Genomic DNA, 12,593 nt, shown 5'->3' with positions numbered 1-12,593 from the left:
TTCCAGTTACACAGCGTAACTGTGTTCATGCGCTCACACCATGCCATGGATGTAGCCATTCATCCCTCACTCCATATGCAAAAAGCCTTCCTCCTCCTCCTCACTCGTTCACTAACTCATCCTTTCATCCTCACTCTCTCTGCCACCCAGTCATCACGCGCCAACAAAGCAAAGCGCGCTCACTTTGAGAGAAAAGCATGTTTACCTTCGCACGTGCAACAACTTTGGCATTAATCTGTAGCTGCAATCTGCAACTGCTTTGAGAATGAACGTGGATTCATTTCTCTGAATACTTTACAGCTGAGAAGTGTCCTCCAACACCCCCCTCCCTCCCTACGTGGCACTGATGGGGTGTTAAAGCATTCAATTGGGTTAATCAACCTAAATAATGCCAATTAACTCGGATGACCACGATGGAGAAGAGGAGAAAGCTACTAACTCCAACTGCCCTGACTTTCTCCTTAGAATCAAAATGGCGTTGCAGGGAGGGACAACAGAGCAGACACAAAAATAAGAAATAATCTAATACAATCTACATAAAGTTAGTGTTTTGGGGGCATATTTTCTTGCATTAATGTAGGAAAAGCTAAATGTTTTCTTATTAGGAATACGCAAACGCCAGCTGTTGACTGGGATCTGATGCGCCAGGTCCTGAACAAAAGAAAGCCACCTCTGCTCCTTAGAATAACAGCGCGTGCGTTCGGCTGCAGACCCCACCGAGGCTGGACTCAAAGCAGACCCTTCACTTATCTTTGACCCCAATTCAGAACAATGTGATCAATTTAACGACCCGTCATCAGATTCCTTCAGCTCTGGAGGTGTTGGCAACTTTCCTGACAACAATGGAGCTCGAGAGGCGACTGCCATAGTGATAGTTATAAGCAATTCGGCACTAAAATAAGCAAACCCAGAAAACCCAACCCGCGTTTTACCTCCTAAACTAACCCGCGTGACAGCCCCAACAGTCACCTGCGACTTGCATGTTGTGACATTTAATTTATAGGAGGTTTAACAGTAAATAATCTCGACCACGTCACTCGAAGTCAATGGCCGGACTGTGTTAGTTGGGAAAATGTAACGCTGTATTAAAAGGAAAAACGGACTCTCACGCGGACCAAACCGCGCGCATCAGTGGGAATAAAGATTCAATTTCCATGTGCATTGAACATCCCCCCCTCAGGTTCCGTCCGTTTGGGTCAATTTGACGCGAATCAGGCAAAATTGTCGGCAGCACGCGCTACTTGGGGCTGGTTTTCCCGGAATAAAAGTTGTTCTGCGGCTCTAGTGCGGGGAAACAAGTTAGTGCGCGTGAAGCCCAATGTCTCCGCCGCGTGCCCGTGCGGTTCTGTGGATCAGAACTCCTCCGGGGTTTGTACATTTGACGGGAGTTGGAGGATGAAGAAACACAAACAAGACTGCGCCAGTTCCATGGAGTCCGCTAGATCAGCTGCTGGCAGTTGGTGTTCTCAATCACGTCCGCAGCGAGGCTTCATATTCTCTCTGGAGCGCCGGTGGAACAAGAGACTTTAGAGAAACGGGCTGAAGGGGTGTGCCTCTCTACAACTATATCTATTTTTTGCTACCTAAACCTAAAATAATTGAACGCCTGGCACTTTCCACAACTTTGTTTTAACCGAAAATTTCATTTTTTTTTATTTGAAATATTTTTGTCGCTCTTTTCCAACCGGGTTAAATCCCACCTTGTGGACTTTTTTTGTGTGATTTAACTTAAAGGATAAACACAATGGCGGAGACGTCAAGTGCTCCATCTAAAGCCAAAAAGACAGCCAAGGCTAAAAAGCCCGCTTCTCATCCCAAATACTCGGACATGATCAAAGCGGCTATTGTCCACGACGCGAGCCGGAGCGGAGCGTCCCGCCAGTCCATCCAGAAGTACGTGAGGAAGAACTACAAAGTGGGCGACAACGCCGACGTCCAGATCAAAATGGCCCTAAAACGGCTGGTGGCTTCTGGGATGCTGCGCCACACCAAAGGTATCGGAGCGTCCGGCTCCTTCCGGCTGACCAAACCGGAGGACGCCAAAAAGTCCAGCAGCAAGGCAGCTGCGCCCGCCAAACCCAAGAAAGTAGCAAAACCCAAGGCGGCCAAGAAGGCGGCCAAGCCCAAGAAGGTGTCCAAGACCCCGGAGAAGCCCAAGAAGGCACCTGCGAAGAAAGTCAAAAAGGTTGCCAAGAAGGCGTCTCCGGTGAAAGCGAAGAAAGCTCCGGCGAAGAAGCCCAAGGCAGCCAAAGCCAAGGCAAAGCCAGCGAAGAAAGCAGCCAAACCCAAGGCAAAGACACCCAAGAAGGCAGCAAAGACGTCCAAAAAGAAGTAGACGGACAATACAGCCGGCGATGTAAATATTTAAGGAAATGTTTTCGTAAATGTCTTATTTTTGTAAGGTTTCATTCAGACACAAGGTGTTTTTAACCTGTTTTTATTATAGCATTCAGAAGCTGTAGAAATTGTGAGCATTTCTATTTTTTATTTGAACATCGTCCATTTCCGCCTGATCCTTAAACTATTTCCACGGGGGGTCTTGCTGAAATCACGCGTTTGTACAGCTGAGGTAATGACTGTTGTCAGTATACTTTAACAAAAAAACTTAATGTTTTAACGGTGACAAGGTGAAGATGAGTTCCATGAAGGCACCACAGCTCTTATTTTACCCAGTTATATTTGTCTTGAAGAATCATATTGTGTTTAGCGACAGACTGTTCATAAACGCATCCAATAAACCTTTGTCACATTTTGAAAGTGCTTTAACTTATTGTGCACTTAAAAACACTGTATATACAAAGGGAAAATAAAAGTGACTCTTCAAACATTCAACTAAAGTGATGCGTTCACGTGCCACCAAAAGATTTTGTTGACTTTAGTGTCGTTTTCGACACACCCATGGGTCTGCCCTCCTCAACCGGCGAACACTGCCATCTTGTGGTAAGTTGGAGCAACAGCAAGATCGTCGTTAATGTGGAGTAACATAGTAAAAACACAAACATTCCTATTATTTAGGGTACATATGAACCAGCCCTATTAAATAAGGAATGGTTAAGCTCATCCAAACAGGATTCTTGCAGTTTTAGATGCCACTAATACATTTTTAAACAAATATTCAGGATAAATGTGATCACAGATTAATTACCAATAAAAAGATTTCTCTGCCTTTAACATCAAATACTAGACATATGTTTCAAATTAACTGTTTAGTCACAAACATGTAAATCATAGAATTCATTTTATTTTGCTCTGGTGTAGTCTTTTATTAAGCATCTGGTCACTTTCATTGAGAAAAGTTTTTAAAAGGTCTCACAGAGAATTTCTTTTTACACAAACATGAGGCCTCCAGCTTCAGAAAGCAACACCGCATTTCTGTGGAGAAAGATACAAACGGCGGATTGAGTAACACGGTGTGTCAAATGTACGGCAACAGGATTACAGATTACCATCATGTGAACTCGGGACAGAAAAAGAACCTCAAGACTACAAAGTTTCCTTGGCTTTTTAAAAAGAGACACTGACGTTCATCTGTCACTAGTTCTTTTCATGCAAAAATACTATTTTCCAGCATCTCGATGCAAAACCTGTTGAGATGAAGTTTAGCAGCTGTTGCAAAACATGCTTCAACTTCACATTTCTGCATATGATTTGGCAATCAGATAAATATTCTTTATTTTTTTATGTTGTTTTTAAGTTTGAGCACTTAAACATGGTCTTTGCTAAAATATACTTCAATTCTTCCATTTTGGTTTGATTTATTTTGGCATTTTTTCCCACTAAACACTGTATTGGAAATCTAAATCTTGGTATTTCTGCCTAAATAGAGTTATACTGAAAGTCATCCTATTATTGACGCACCTTTCTGGACACTAGCAGAATTATTTCTGTGTGTTTTAACCCAGAGAGACCGTGTTTCTCTTCAGTCTGGTTAGACGAGTTAAGGCAGAAAAGCGGGGCATAGCAGCATGGAGAATTTTCTGACCATCTGCCTTCAACTGCTTTTGAAAAGCGTTGGGGATCGCAACACTTAAGTCAGAAAGAATTTCCGATATTTTCCTTGGAAAGTCAGCTGATGTTGGAAATGTCCAGGTAAAGATTTGGTCTGGATGGGTGGAGTATGAGGATAAAAATAAAAGCTGGGAGGTCCCGGTCATTTCAGCCTGGCGACAGCTCTGTAGACAGCAAAACCCAGGACAGCGACCACGGCAGAGCCCAGCGCCACCCGCAGCCAGAAGGAGGTACTGCTCATGTCGGAACCATTAAGATGTCTGGAAGAAAGTGAACAGATCCCAACAGCGAAAGTTCATTTTTCTGACTCTCTGTTAGACTGCACTTATACGAGGAGCGAATCATCAACACATACGGATACATCGCTGCGCAGGCAAGCCGGTTGTAGATGTTCTTGCTGGTGGAGTCAAGTAACAAGCTGGAGAACGGCAGCGGTGGAGGCAGTCGGTGTTTATAGCAGAACTCTGCAGGAGTCATGCCATGGAACTGCTTCACCTCCGGAAGATCCACCTTGGAGGCAACCAGCACACAGGGAATGTTGCTGTCCATGTAATGTTGCTGCAAAGTGAATGGTAAAAAAATAAAACAGAGAGAAAGAGGCGACATGTGAGGTTCATCAAGAGTTTGCAGAGTAAAATTAAAAAAATATATATATAATGGTTTGTATTTGAAATGACATCGACACTTTCATTTCATTTGCAGTGACCTGTGATTCAGGTCACTGCACTGCAACACTTGAGTCTCTAATCAAAACATTGTTTTTTTTTTGGAAGAAATATTTAGCTGATAGAAGACAGTTGATACATCTTTAAGGAATAGGATTTACCCACAATGCCCCACATGTTAGGAAATGTATCTGTTGATTCTGATAAAAACAGTTGCATTAAATATGTAAAGTATATGTAAACAGAATGTCGTCATTTAAACTGGAGTGGTAAAAAGAAAAAGACAAATGCAGAAATGAAAGATCCACTCAGATTCATCTTGTGATCTATTGTAAAACTTTCTCAGTGGTCTTTTAATTACGAATTTTCCATTAAAAATAAAAATAAAAACTTGCTTTGCTTTCCAGGACACAGTTTCTGCAGAGCAGCAGTAGTTCATTTGAAATCTGCCTCCAAGTTGTGGGCGGGACCGTTGGTGCAGAGAAACTTCCCCACCTCTTCCCATCAGCCGTAACCCAGCTGTCCGTTTACATGCTCCCCTACTAGCTTACAGCCCACTACAACCGAACATTATCTACCAGTGGATGCACGCTGCTGTCCGTTCAGTGACTGACCTTGTATATACTGGCACAATAGTCAAAAGAATGAGGGTCACTGGCGTCATACATGAGACACGCAACGTCACAGGAAGCATCCGACGCCTTCAGGAATTCCGTCTCCACGTCTACCTCATTGAGCTGAAAGGAGCAAATCAGAGTTGAGCTTAAAGAAGAAGAATCAATGAGAGTCGGCTCTAATATCAGCGAATGAGATACTTACGATGAGGTAAATCTCCTGATTGCCAACTTGGACTAGATTTATTACATAGGGTGAGAAGGCACTGCTGGGATTTCCTTTAGTCTAGAACAGTCATCACAAAAATGGTCGTTTTAGGCTTAATAAGTCAAAGTAAAAGATTATCGGAAAGGTTTATCCAGAGAACACAACATTTTTCAGCTCCAGACTATACGGCGATGTTATACCAGGACATTGCGGCCCACAAACGACTGGAGGAAGACCGTTTTGCCCGTTCCTCGTGGTCCGATCACCTTGCAGAGAAACACCGTCCTCTGGGTTTGGCGTTTCTCCAAATCCAACTCTTTTGCTCTTGTGACTGCACAAATAGAAAGCACGTGAAGACAAAACAGCTTTGAACGAATAAAAACTGGAAGTGTTTCTGACATTTGCAAAAAGAGGGACAATAATAATAATGTGTCGGGACCTCATCCGAGGAGAAACTGAAGATGACAACACAAGACAGAACTCTGCATTTAAATGACAAAAACTACTGATACCTACATGACTGAAATATTAGCATGTTCAAAATCCAACCATCATTTGTTTAAATTCATCTTTGGGTAACCACTAAAACCACGCGTCTCTGTTTTCCTCATCTCTTCGGAGCAACTCTAACAAATTCAAGTTCTTTGCATATATTCAACAAAGAAAGAAGAACCAAGGATGTGATGTTGCAGGAATTATTTTTAAAAAACTCAATATTTTATTCCTAAATTGTCTCTTCTGCATGGAGCCGGTCTGATGACATGGTACAAAAGATAAATAAATTGTAGCTACAGAATATTTAAAGCCCCACTCCAATAAAATTGTGTTTTTGGGGTTTTTACTATGCTCTTATAGCATTTTTCTCATAATAGAGGAGAAATATAAAATCATTGTAGATTAAAACTGCATCTCTAAGTATTTCTTTATTATGGGGTTTTAAGATAGTGGGGGAGAGAGCATAAATATAGGAATGATGGGATATCAGCAGGGGTTTCATTCCGGGCCAACAATCCGGCCCACAACTCAGAGGTGAACTTCTGATGAACTACTGCCGCTCCACACAAACGTTCAAGAAACAACACAGGTTTCTTTTTTGTTTTAATTTTGGCTAAAAACGGCATAGTCTTAATCAAAAGACCTCTGGGAATGCTTGAAAGTAGATGATCAGTGTGGGACTTTAACAGTATAAATACTGTAAAATAATAAAGGAAACAACCACGTTGGACATGGATTACATTTCTGCAGGGGAGCATAAAAGATGAGCAGACCTAAGCTTGTTTTGAACCAACTTTTTACTGTTATAGACATTTTTTTAAGTCTTTTCTTGTCCATTATTAAGAGTGTTAGTTTGTTCTGAAAGAAAAACTACTGGACAGAGGTTCTCACCTAGAAAAACAGCTTTGACTTACGCCGAAACGTAAACATAAAGACTGTGAAATCACTGAAAAAAACCTGTGTGCTTTGAGGTTTGTCTGATTGAACGGTTGGATTGTGTGCATGCCACTAGTGTTGTCATTGTGGTGATTGCTTTCGCTGATGGTTTCTAATCTCCTTTAATCCACAGTGGTTCACACACCTGTGACGGCAGCAGTCTGGGACTCCTGCTCCGTCAGGATAGGGTAGCCTAGGTATCCTAAGTGCTCCAAACAACGGTGGATGTCAAGGTACGCAGAAAGCCTGTACGTAAAGGGCACACAGGTGAGTCCAGACCAGGAACTTTCTGCAGGTGCATTATAGTGTGGAGCATGCCAGAACATGCACACCTACTTAGATGACTTGATTGGACACTTACATCCATTGACAGTGGTAGCCGTGGTTAGATATGTAGCCCTTGTCTGTGGTCGGCACAGTCATGTAGACATCTGGACCCCAAGGCATGTAAGGACAAACACAGAAGAGGTTCTTCAGCTCCATCTGGGACAGAGCAGAGTCCTTATCCTAGGGGGAAAAAAACACAAGCCATCTTCAAAAACAAAGACATGGCCGACCTTCACACAGCTTACTGTCATTAAGGCAGCAACTCACTTCGTCGTATTTTTCGAACAGCCGCTGAAGGAACTGGTGACCGTAGTGATTGAGTTCTGTTGTGCAGCCGACAGGAACTCGCAGTCTAGCAGCAGAAAAAACAAAACCACTTAGAAACCAGAGAGCTCTAAGGTTTCAGTGTAAACACCTAAAGCTGACAGAGGCCCCCCAAAAAAACAACTTACAATTCAGCTAGAACTCAAAAACTGAAAGACAAACTGCTAAACCTCTAATGAAAAAAAATGTAATAAAAGTTTTGACACTGAAACTTGGTCATTCTATTAGAATATTTGCTTTCAATCAAGTGATTGAATGGATTTGTAACTGAAAATGGAGGTGCACTATATTTGTATAACATGGATCAACGCGGCGCTTCCATCCCCACTCACTCACTCGGGGTAAAGGTAATCGTCAGTCATCTCAAGGTTATCGTCGTAACCAAACTTCCTGAGGATAGTCCATGTGGTTTCATGTCGACCTCTTTGGATAAATAATGTATTAAGAAACAAGAAACCTAATAAAGGAGAAACGTGACACGGGGCGATTAATTGAAGCTGGCGCTCCAACAAAAGGTTTCGTGTTGCATTTTCTCATTCAAGAAGGTTTTCTACCATTTAGGGTCAAGCCGTTGTCCTGGACTCCATCACTGGTGTTCTTCCAAACTACAGTCTTCACATCTTCTAAGGCCTGAGGCGCCAGAGGATTCCCAAAACAAGATTTCTAAAAAATAAAAAATAAATAATAATAATGTGTTGATTTATTTTCAAAACAGACAAAAAGAGAAGAAGCAGCACCAGAGGAGAAATCAGAACTATTACTATTTAGGTACCTGAAAGGAGTTAAGTTCAGCATCACTGAGGATTCGGTCATTATCCTTGTCAGAAATGTAGAAGATTCTGCTTAGGGCTCTAACACATGCTGGTTTTAACTGCAGGAAGAAGAAAAAAATACCAATATTCATACATATAAACCTAAATTTGCATCACTCCATAGCCTCTGTATCCCAAACCGTCTGACCTGTTTGTCCTCAGGGTCATAAAGAGGAGCAGTGGGGTGAAGAACTGCCTTCTGGGCGTAGTAGAACAACTCTGAGATGTTTTTTAGGTTCTTTGCCGAGCACTTGAGTGAAAAAGGAAACAGCAGAAAGAGCTTATGAATAAATCTGAAAGATTAAGAGTGAATGTTTGTGTTGGAGTTTAGCTTTTTACCTCAACGCACGTCTCGATCTCAGAGAACTGGTTCATGATGGGAAGGATGGTTTCCATTGAACTCCCGCTGCGAAGATCAGACTTATTTCCCACGAGGATGATGGGAATCCTGACCAGAAAAGAAAGCTTTTTGCAGTAATTTACTGTATTTCACTTTTTTTAAAGTTGTTAGAGCTCAGATTTACTTTAAGGAAAGCCAGTTAGTCCATATTTTCACATCTTGCTCATGCATACAAAAAAAAAAGAAGAGTAGAATGTTTTGAATATTTCTAGATTATAAATCTGCTCTATGCAAAAAACACACTAAAAGAGATCAAAGTTCAGCTGACAAGACACACAATGCAAACACATTATTGAAAATACACACTTGTTCCCTTTCTCTGCATCTCCATTTACTAAAGGGATCCATTTGGTTTTGATCTGGAAAACGAAGAGGACAACAGTGACGACTTTCATTTGTGATACTTCAGGCTAAGGTCAAACACAGACCTGTGAGTTCCAGTCCTTACCTTGTCAATCGTATCCTCGTTTGTGACATCGTACACAACACAAACCACATTAGCCTGTGTGAGATGGACAGAAAAAATGTGGCTTAAAGGGAAAAGAACAGAGCTAAAGCAGCCTCAAAAGTCAACATAAAAATTAGGAAATAAAAAGGAGAATAAAGGTGGATAATTTCCCAGAATAAAAGGGAGCCTGAAGAACGGTTTTAATCATAGAACACAAGACTGTTCAATTAAAAATCTCAATATTTGTGAGTGAAATGCTCACACCAGATCATAGTACACAATTTTTATGTGAAATGAATGAATTTATTTTTTATTTGAAAGAATACTTAGGAGTTCATGACACAAAAACAATGTGCTTTCTTTAAACTGTCCTAGATTTGACCCATTTACAAGTTTAAAAATAAGGATATTGTAGTGAAAATAAAAAAACTTCTATCCTGACATAACAGGAAAGCCTCAACTGTTAAAGTTGACAGAGTTGTTTTAATTGTGGAATTTATTCTCAAGTGTTTTTAGAGCACCCTTCACTGCCTACTTTTGTCATGTATGGTAGAATTTTACCTTGACGATTTCATCTCGAAGCTTTTCGTCGGTCTGTTCTTTTTCTGTTAGGAGGTACAAACACTTTTGCTGTTGAGACTCACAAGCAACAACAAACCAAAAATAACAACAAAGTGCAAACACTTTCTCTATAACTCATCTGTAATGAGCACGAATGCCTGCAACAACAGTGACAGCACGGCTGTGCTTTTGTCTTTTTCATGTCACCTGAGTAGTCCACTATGTGCGTGGGAACCCGCTCTGGAGTCACGTCTGCAGGAATGGTGATCTCCTCAGCTCTGGGAGGGACCTGGTAGAGGTAGACGTCCAAATGAAAAGCCGCCATCATGCAACTTAGACCGAAGTAAAAAGTCTTTAATGTTAGAATATTTGGAAAAACACGTTAAACAACATCGTTTTGGTAAAATCTTACAAAATAACCCAGATAGAAACTTTCAAGATAGAAAAAGATAAATGTCATCATTTCTTGCCCTCAAAAATTAAAGAGTTAAATTGAAGGCAATAATTTTAGTAAGTTCATTTACTCATATCTAAGAAAATTGTCATCAATATCTATTTAAAAAAAAAGGCAAAAGAGAGATTTTTGAACAGATGTTCTCTAAGAATATGAATTGGCTTCACTGCCAAAACACTGAATCAATTCAATTTCAACTGAAAGGTTAAGAATTCCATGTGGATTTATTTGTTAGAATTTTAATGCAAAACTAGCTTTATTTAGTAATTAAAAAAATAAAATTTCACATAACTAGTAACATAAAAAAAGGAAATTTTCATTTATATATTCACAGTTTAACACATTATAAAATTATCTGTGACTTGTTTTTTTGCCTGAAAAGATACAAGAATTACTTTCAAGGAAAATTGATTAATGTATTAATTGAACCAAAATAGATTAAAAAGGATTGATTTGATTTCAGTTATTGTATTTATATTTTTGTAAATAATCTAGACAACATGTTAAAGGCATGTTAGTAAAAAAACATAAAAATAAACTGTCATAATTTGTCATAACTGATGCAAATGCATAAATAGATATTGAGGTTTTGCTATATGCAGGGATTCTACAGGTTTATAACTTAAATTTAAGCCCCTTTTAAAGTCCCACTCCAATTATTTTTTGATCAATTTTCAGTGGTCTTTTAATTATGATGATGATGCCATTTTTAGCCATAATCAAAAACCTGTCATTTTGTAATGCATAGTAATGCGGCTTTTGTTTACACTCTCTACCACTTGTTACAGTCAATCACAAACCCAACGCTAGCATTAGTGGTACAACAAAAAACGGCGAGCAATATTGGAGCTATCCAATAATCCAACCGTACAGTTTTGTGCCAGATGCCAGCTCAGACGAGGAAAACAGAGACGTTAAAGAATCTTACTTCGTCTGCATGAAGCAGCTTTGCTCCTGATTCACCATGATTTGAATAAAGAAATACTCAGAAATGCAGGTTTATTCTTCATTTTGTTTACATATGTCCTCCATCATGAGAAAAATACTAAAATAACATGTTAAAAACACTAAATTCATTCATAATCCTTAGTGTTTTGGGATCATATTTCACCAGTAGCTTCAAAGTTTAAGATACTTGGTTCCTACTCTCAATACAAACTGTAACAGGAGAAACACAGCAGGTTGTGTTTACTTTGTTTGCAATTTGAAAGTCTGGTAAAAAAAAAAAAAAAGACTAGGGATTACTGCCAAACTACTGCATCAAATTTTATTTTTTAGAATAACAAAAAAAAATTAAAATTAAAAAAACGGACTAATAATTCCACATGATTTTAATTCAAGATCTAAATCGTTGCACAGTATGTTGAGCAAATGGGCTCGAACTGACCTCTTCTGGGAACTCTTCTCCAACCAGAGACATGATGAGAGACGTTTTCCCCACTTTGGCTGTTGGAATAGAGAATATCAAATAAAAGGGGCCTGGTGACATTTTGACAATACTTCATCATAAACAAGCTAGCGCCTTCGAACACTTGTCGTGGTTCACTTAATGCAAAGTTTCTGGCCTTTGTAAGAAAACATGAATGAAGCCAACACATGAACAAAAGGTAAACATTTCACCCGACATTACTTATATTAGCTATGTTATTTTATATCAAGAAACTGTAAGAATTCGGGAGAAAAAAAACTTTTTCAAAAAGATGTTTTAGCTATTAGCCGAACTAGCTAGTATAACTTCACATAAAGCTACTTTAGGTAGCGTGGTTCCAATTAATACGTTTGTGAGAAATAATTCCCCGTAAAAATGAATTTTATTAGCCAATAAACAGTTACACCAGAGGCACAACTTTTTGTCTTTTTACATCAGCAGCAACTCAGGCTCATTCAGTGAAAAGTTGATAAGCGAGTTAGCGGAAACAGCTAACGGCGGCGCGTTGGTATAGGTCAGACAGACTTACGTTCCCCCAACAACAGTATCCTCACGTCTTGTTTCATGTTTCTTCCCTCTCTGAAGAGTCGCGCGCGCCACACCGCTACTGAGACAAATATCTCTCATTTGAATGTCAAATTCCCAGACAAATGCAGTAGCGTGCCTCCTAGCAGATCTGCAGCCAAGGTGATAACCATGTTATTCCGGTTCGTGCCAAAGCCGCGAAAAGACGCCACCTGCTGGACAACACATGTCATTACATTGGGTTGGATGAAAAGGGTGCAAGTGAAGCTGAAAACTCCAGGAAAGCAAGCTACCTTTTAGCTGGTTTTATAAAGAACACAATTATTTTTGATAACCTTTTTAAAACTAAAATGTATTTCTAATCATATACTTTTTGATGTGAAAAAG

General features: G+C 39.9%; 2 protein-coding genes across 2 annotated transcripts; one reads left to right on the top strand and one right to left on the bottom strand.

Moving 5' to 3' along the window:
• Positions 1–1,502: 1,502 nt before the first annotated feature.
• LOC101162715 (histone H1.0-B) lies at positions 1,503–2,832 on the top strand. Its single transcript, XM_004080346.4, has one exon. It carries the CDS (start codon positions 1,745–1,747, stop codon positions 2,333–2,335), a length of 591 nt encoding a protein of 196 aa, XP_004080394.1. The 5' UTR covers positions 1,503–1,744; the 3' UTR covers positions 2,336–2,832.
• A 389-nt stretch (positions 2,833–3,221) lies between these two features.
• Positions 3,222–12,413, bottom strand: rhot2 (ras homolog family member T2). Its single transcript, XM_011488146.3, has 19 exons — positions 12,211–12,413; positions 11,640–11,698; positions 10,006–10,087; positions 9,799–9,842; positions 9,238–9,291; positions 9,096–9,148; positions 8,729–8,837; positions 8,538–8,639; positions 8,350–8,448; positions 8,132–8,240; positions 7,914–8,034; positions 7,521–7,605; positions 7,288–7,433; positions 7,072–7,172; positions 5,696–5,826; positions 5,493–5,573; positions 5,288–5,410; positions 4,364–4,566; positions 3,222–4,268 (listed from the first exon to the last, which is right to left on the bottom strand). Exons 1-19 carry the CDS (start codon positions 12,245–12,247, stop codon positions 4,151–4,153), a joined length of 1,857 nt encoding a protein of 618 aa, XP_011486448.1. The 5' UTR covers positions 12,248–12,413; the 3' UTR covers positions 3,222–4,150.
• Positions 12,414–12,593: the final 180 nt, after the last annotated feature.

The sequence above is a fragment of the Oryzias latipes genome, chromosome 19 (genome assembly GCF_002234675.1).
Source record: "Oryzias latipes chromosome 19, ASM223467v1".
Classification (NCBI taxonomy): domain Eukaryota; kingdom Metazoa; phylum Chordata; class Actinopteri; order Beloniformes; family Adrianichthyidae; genus Oryzias; species Oryzias latipes.
This window is presented reverse-complemented; position numbering and strand designations above follow the sequence as displayed.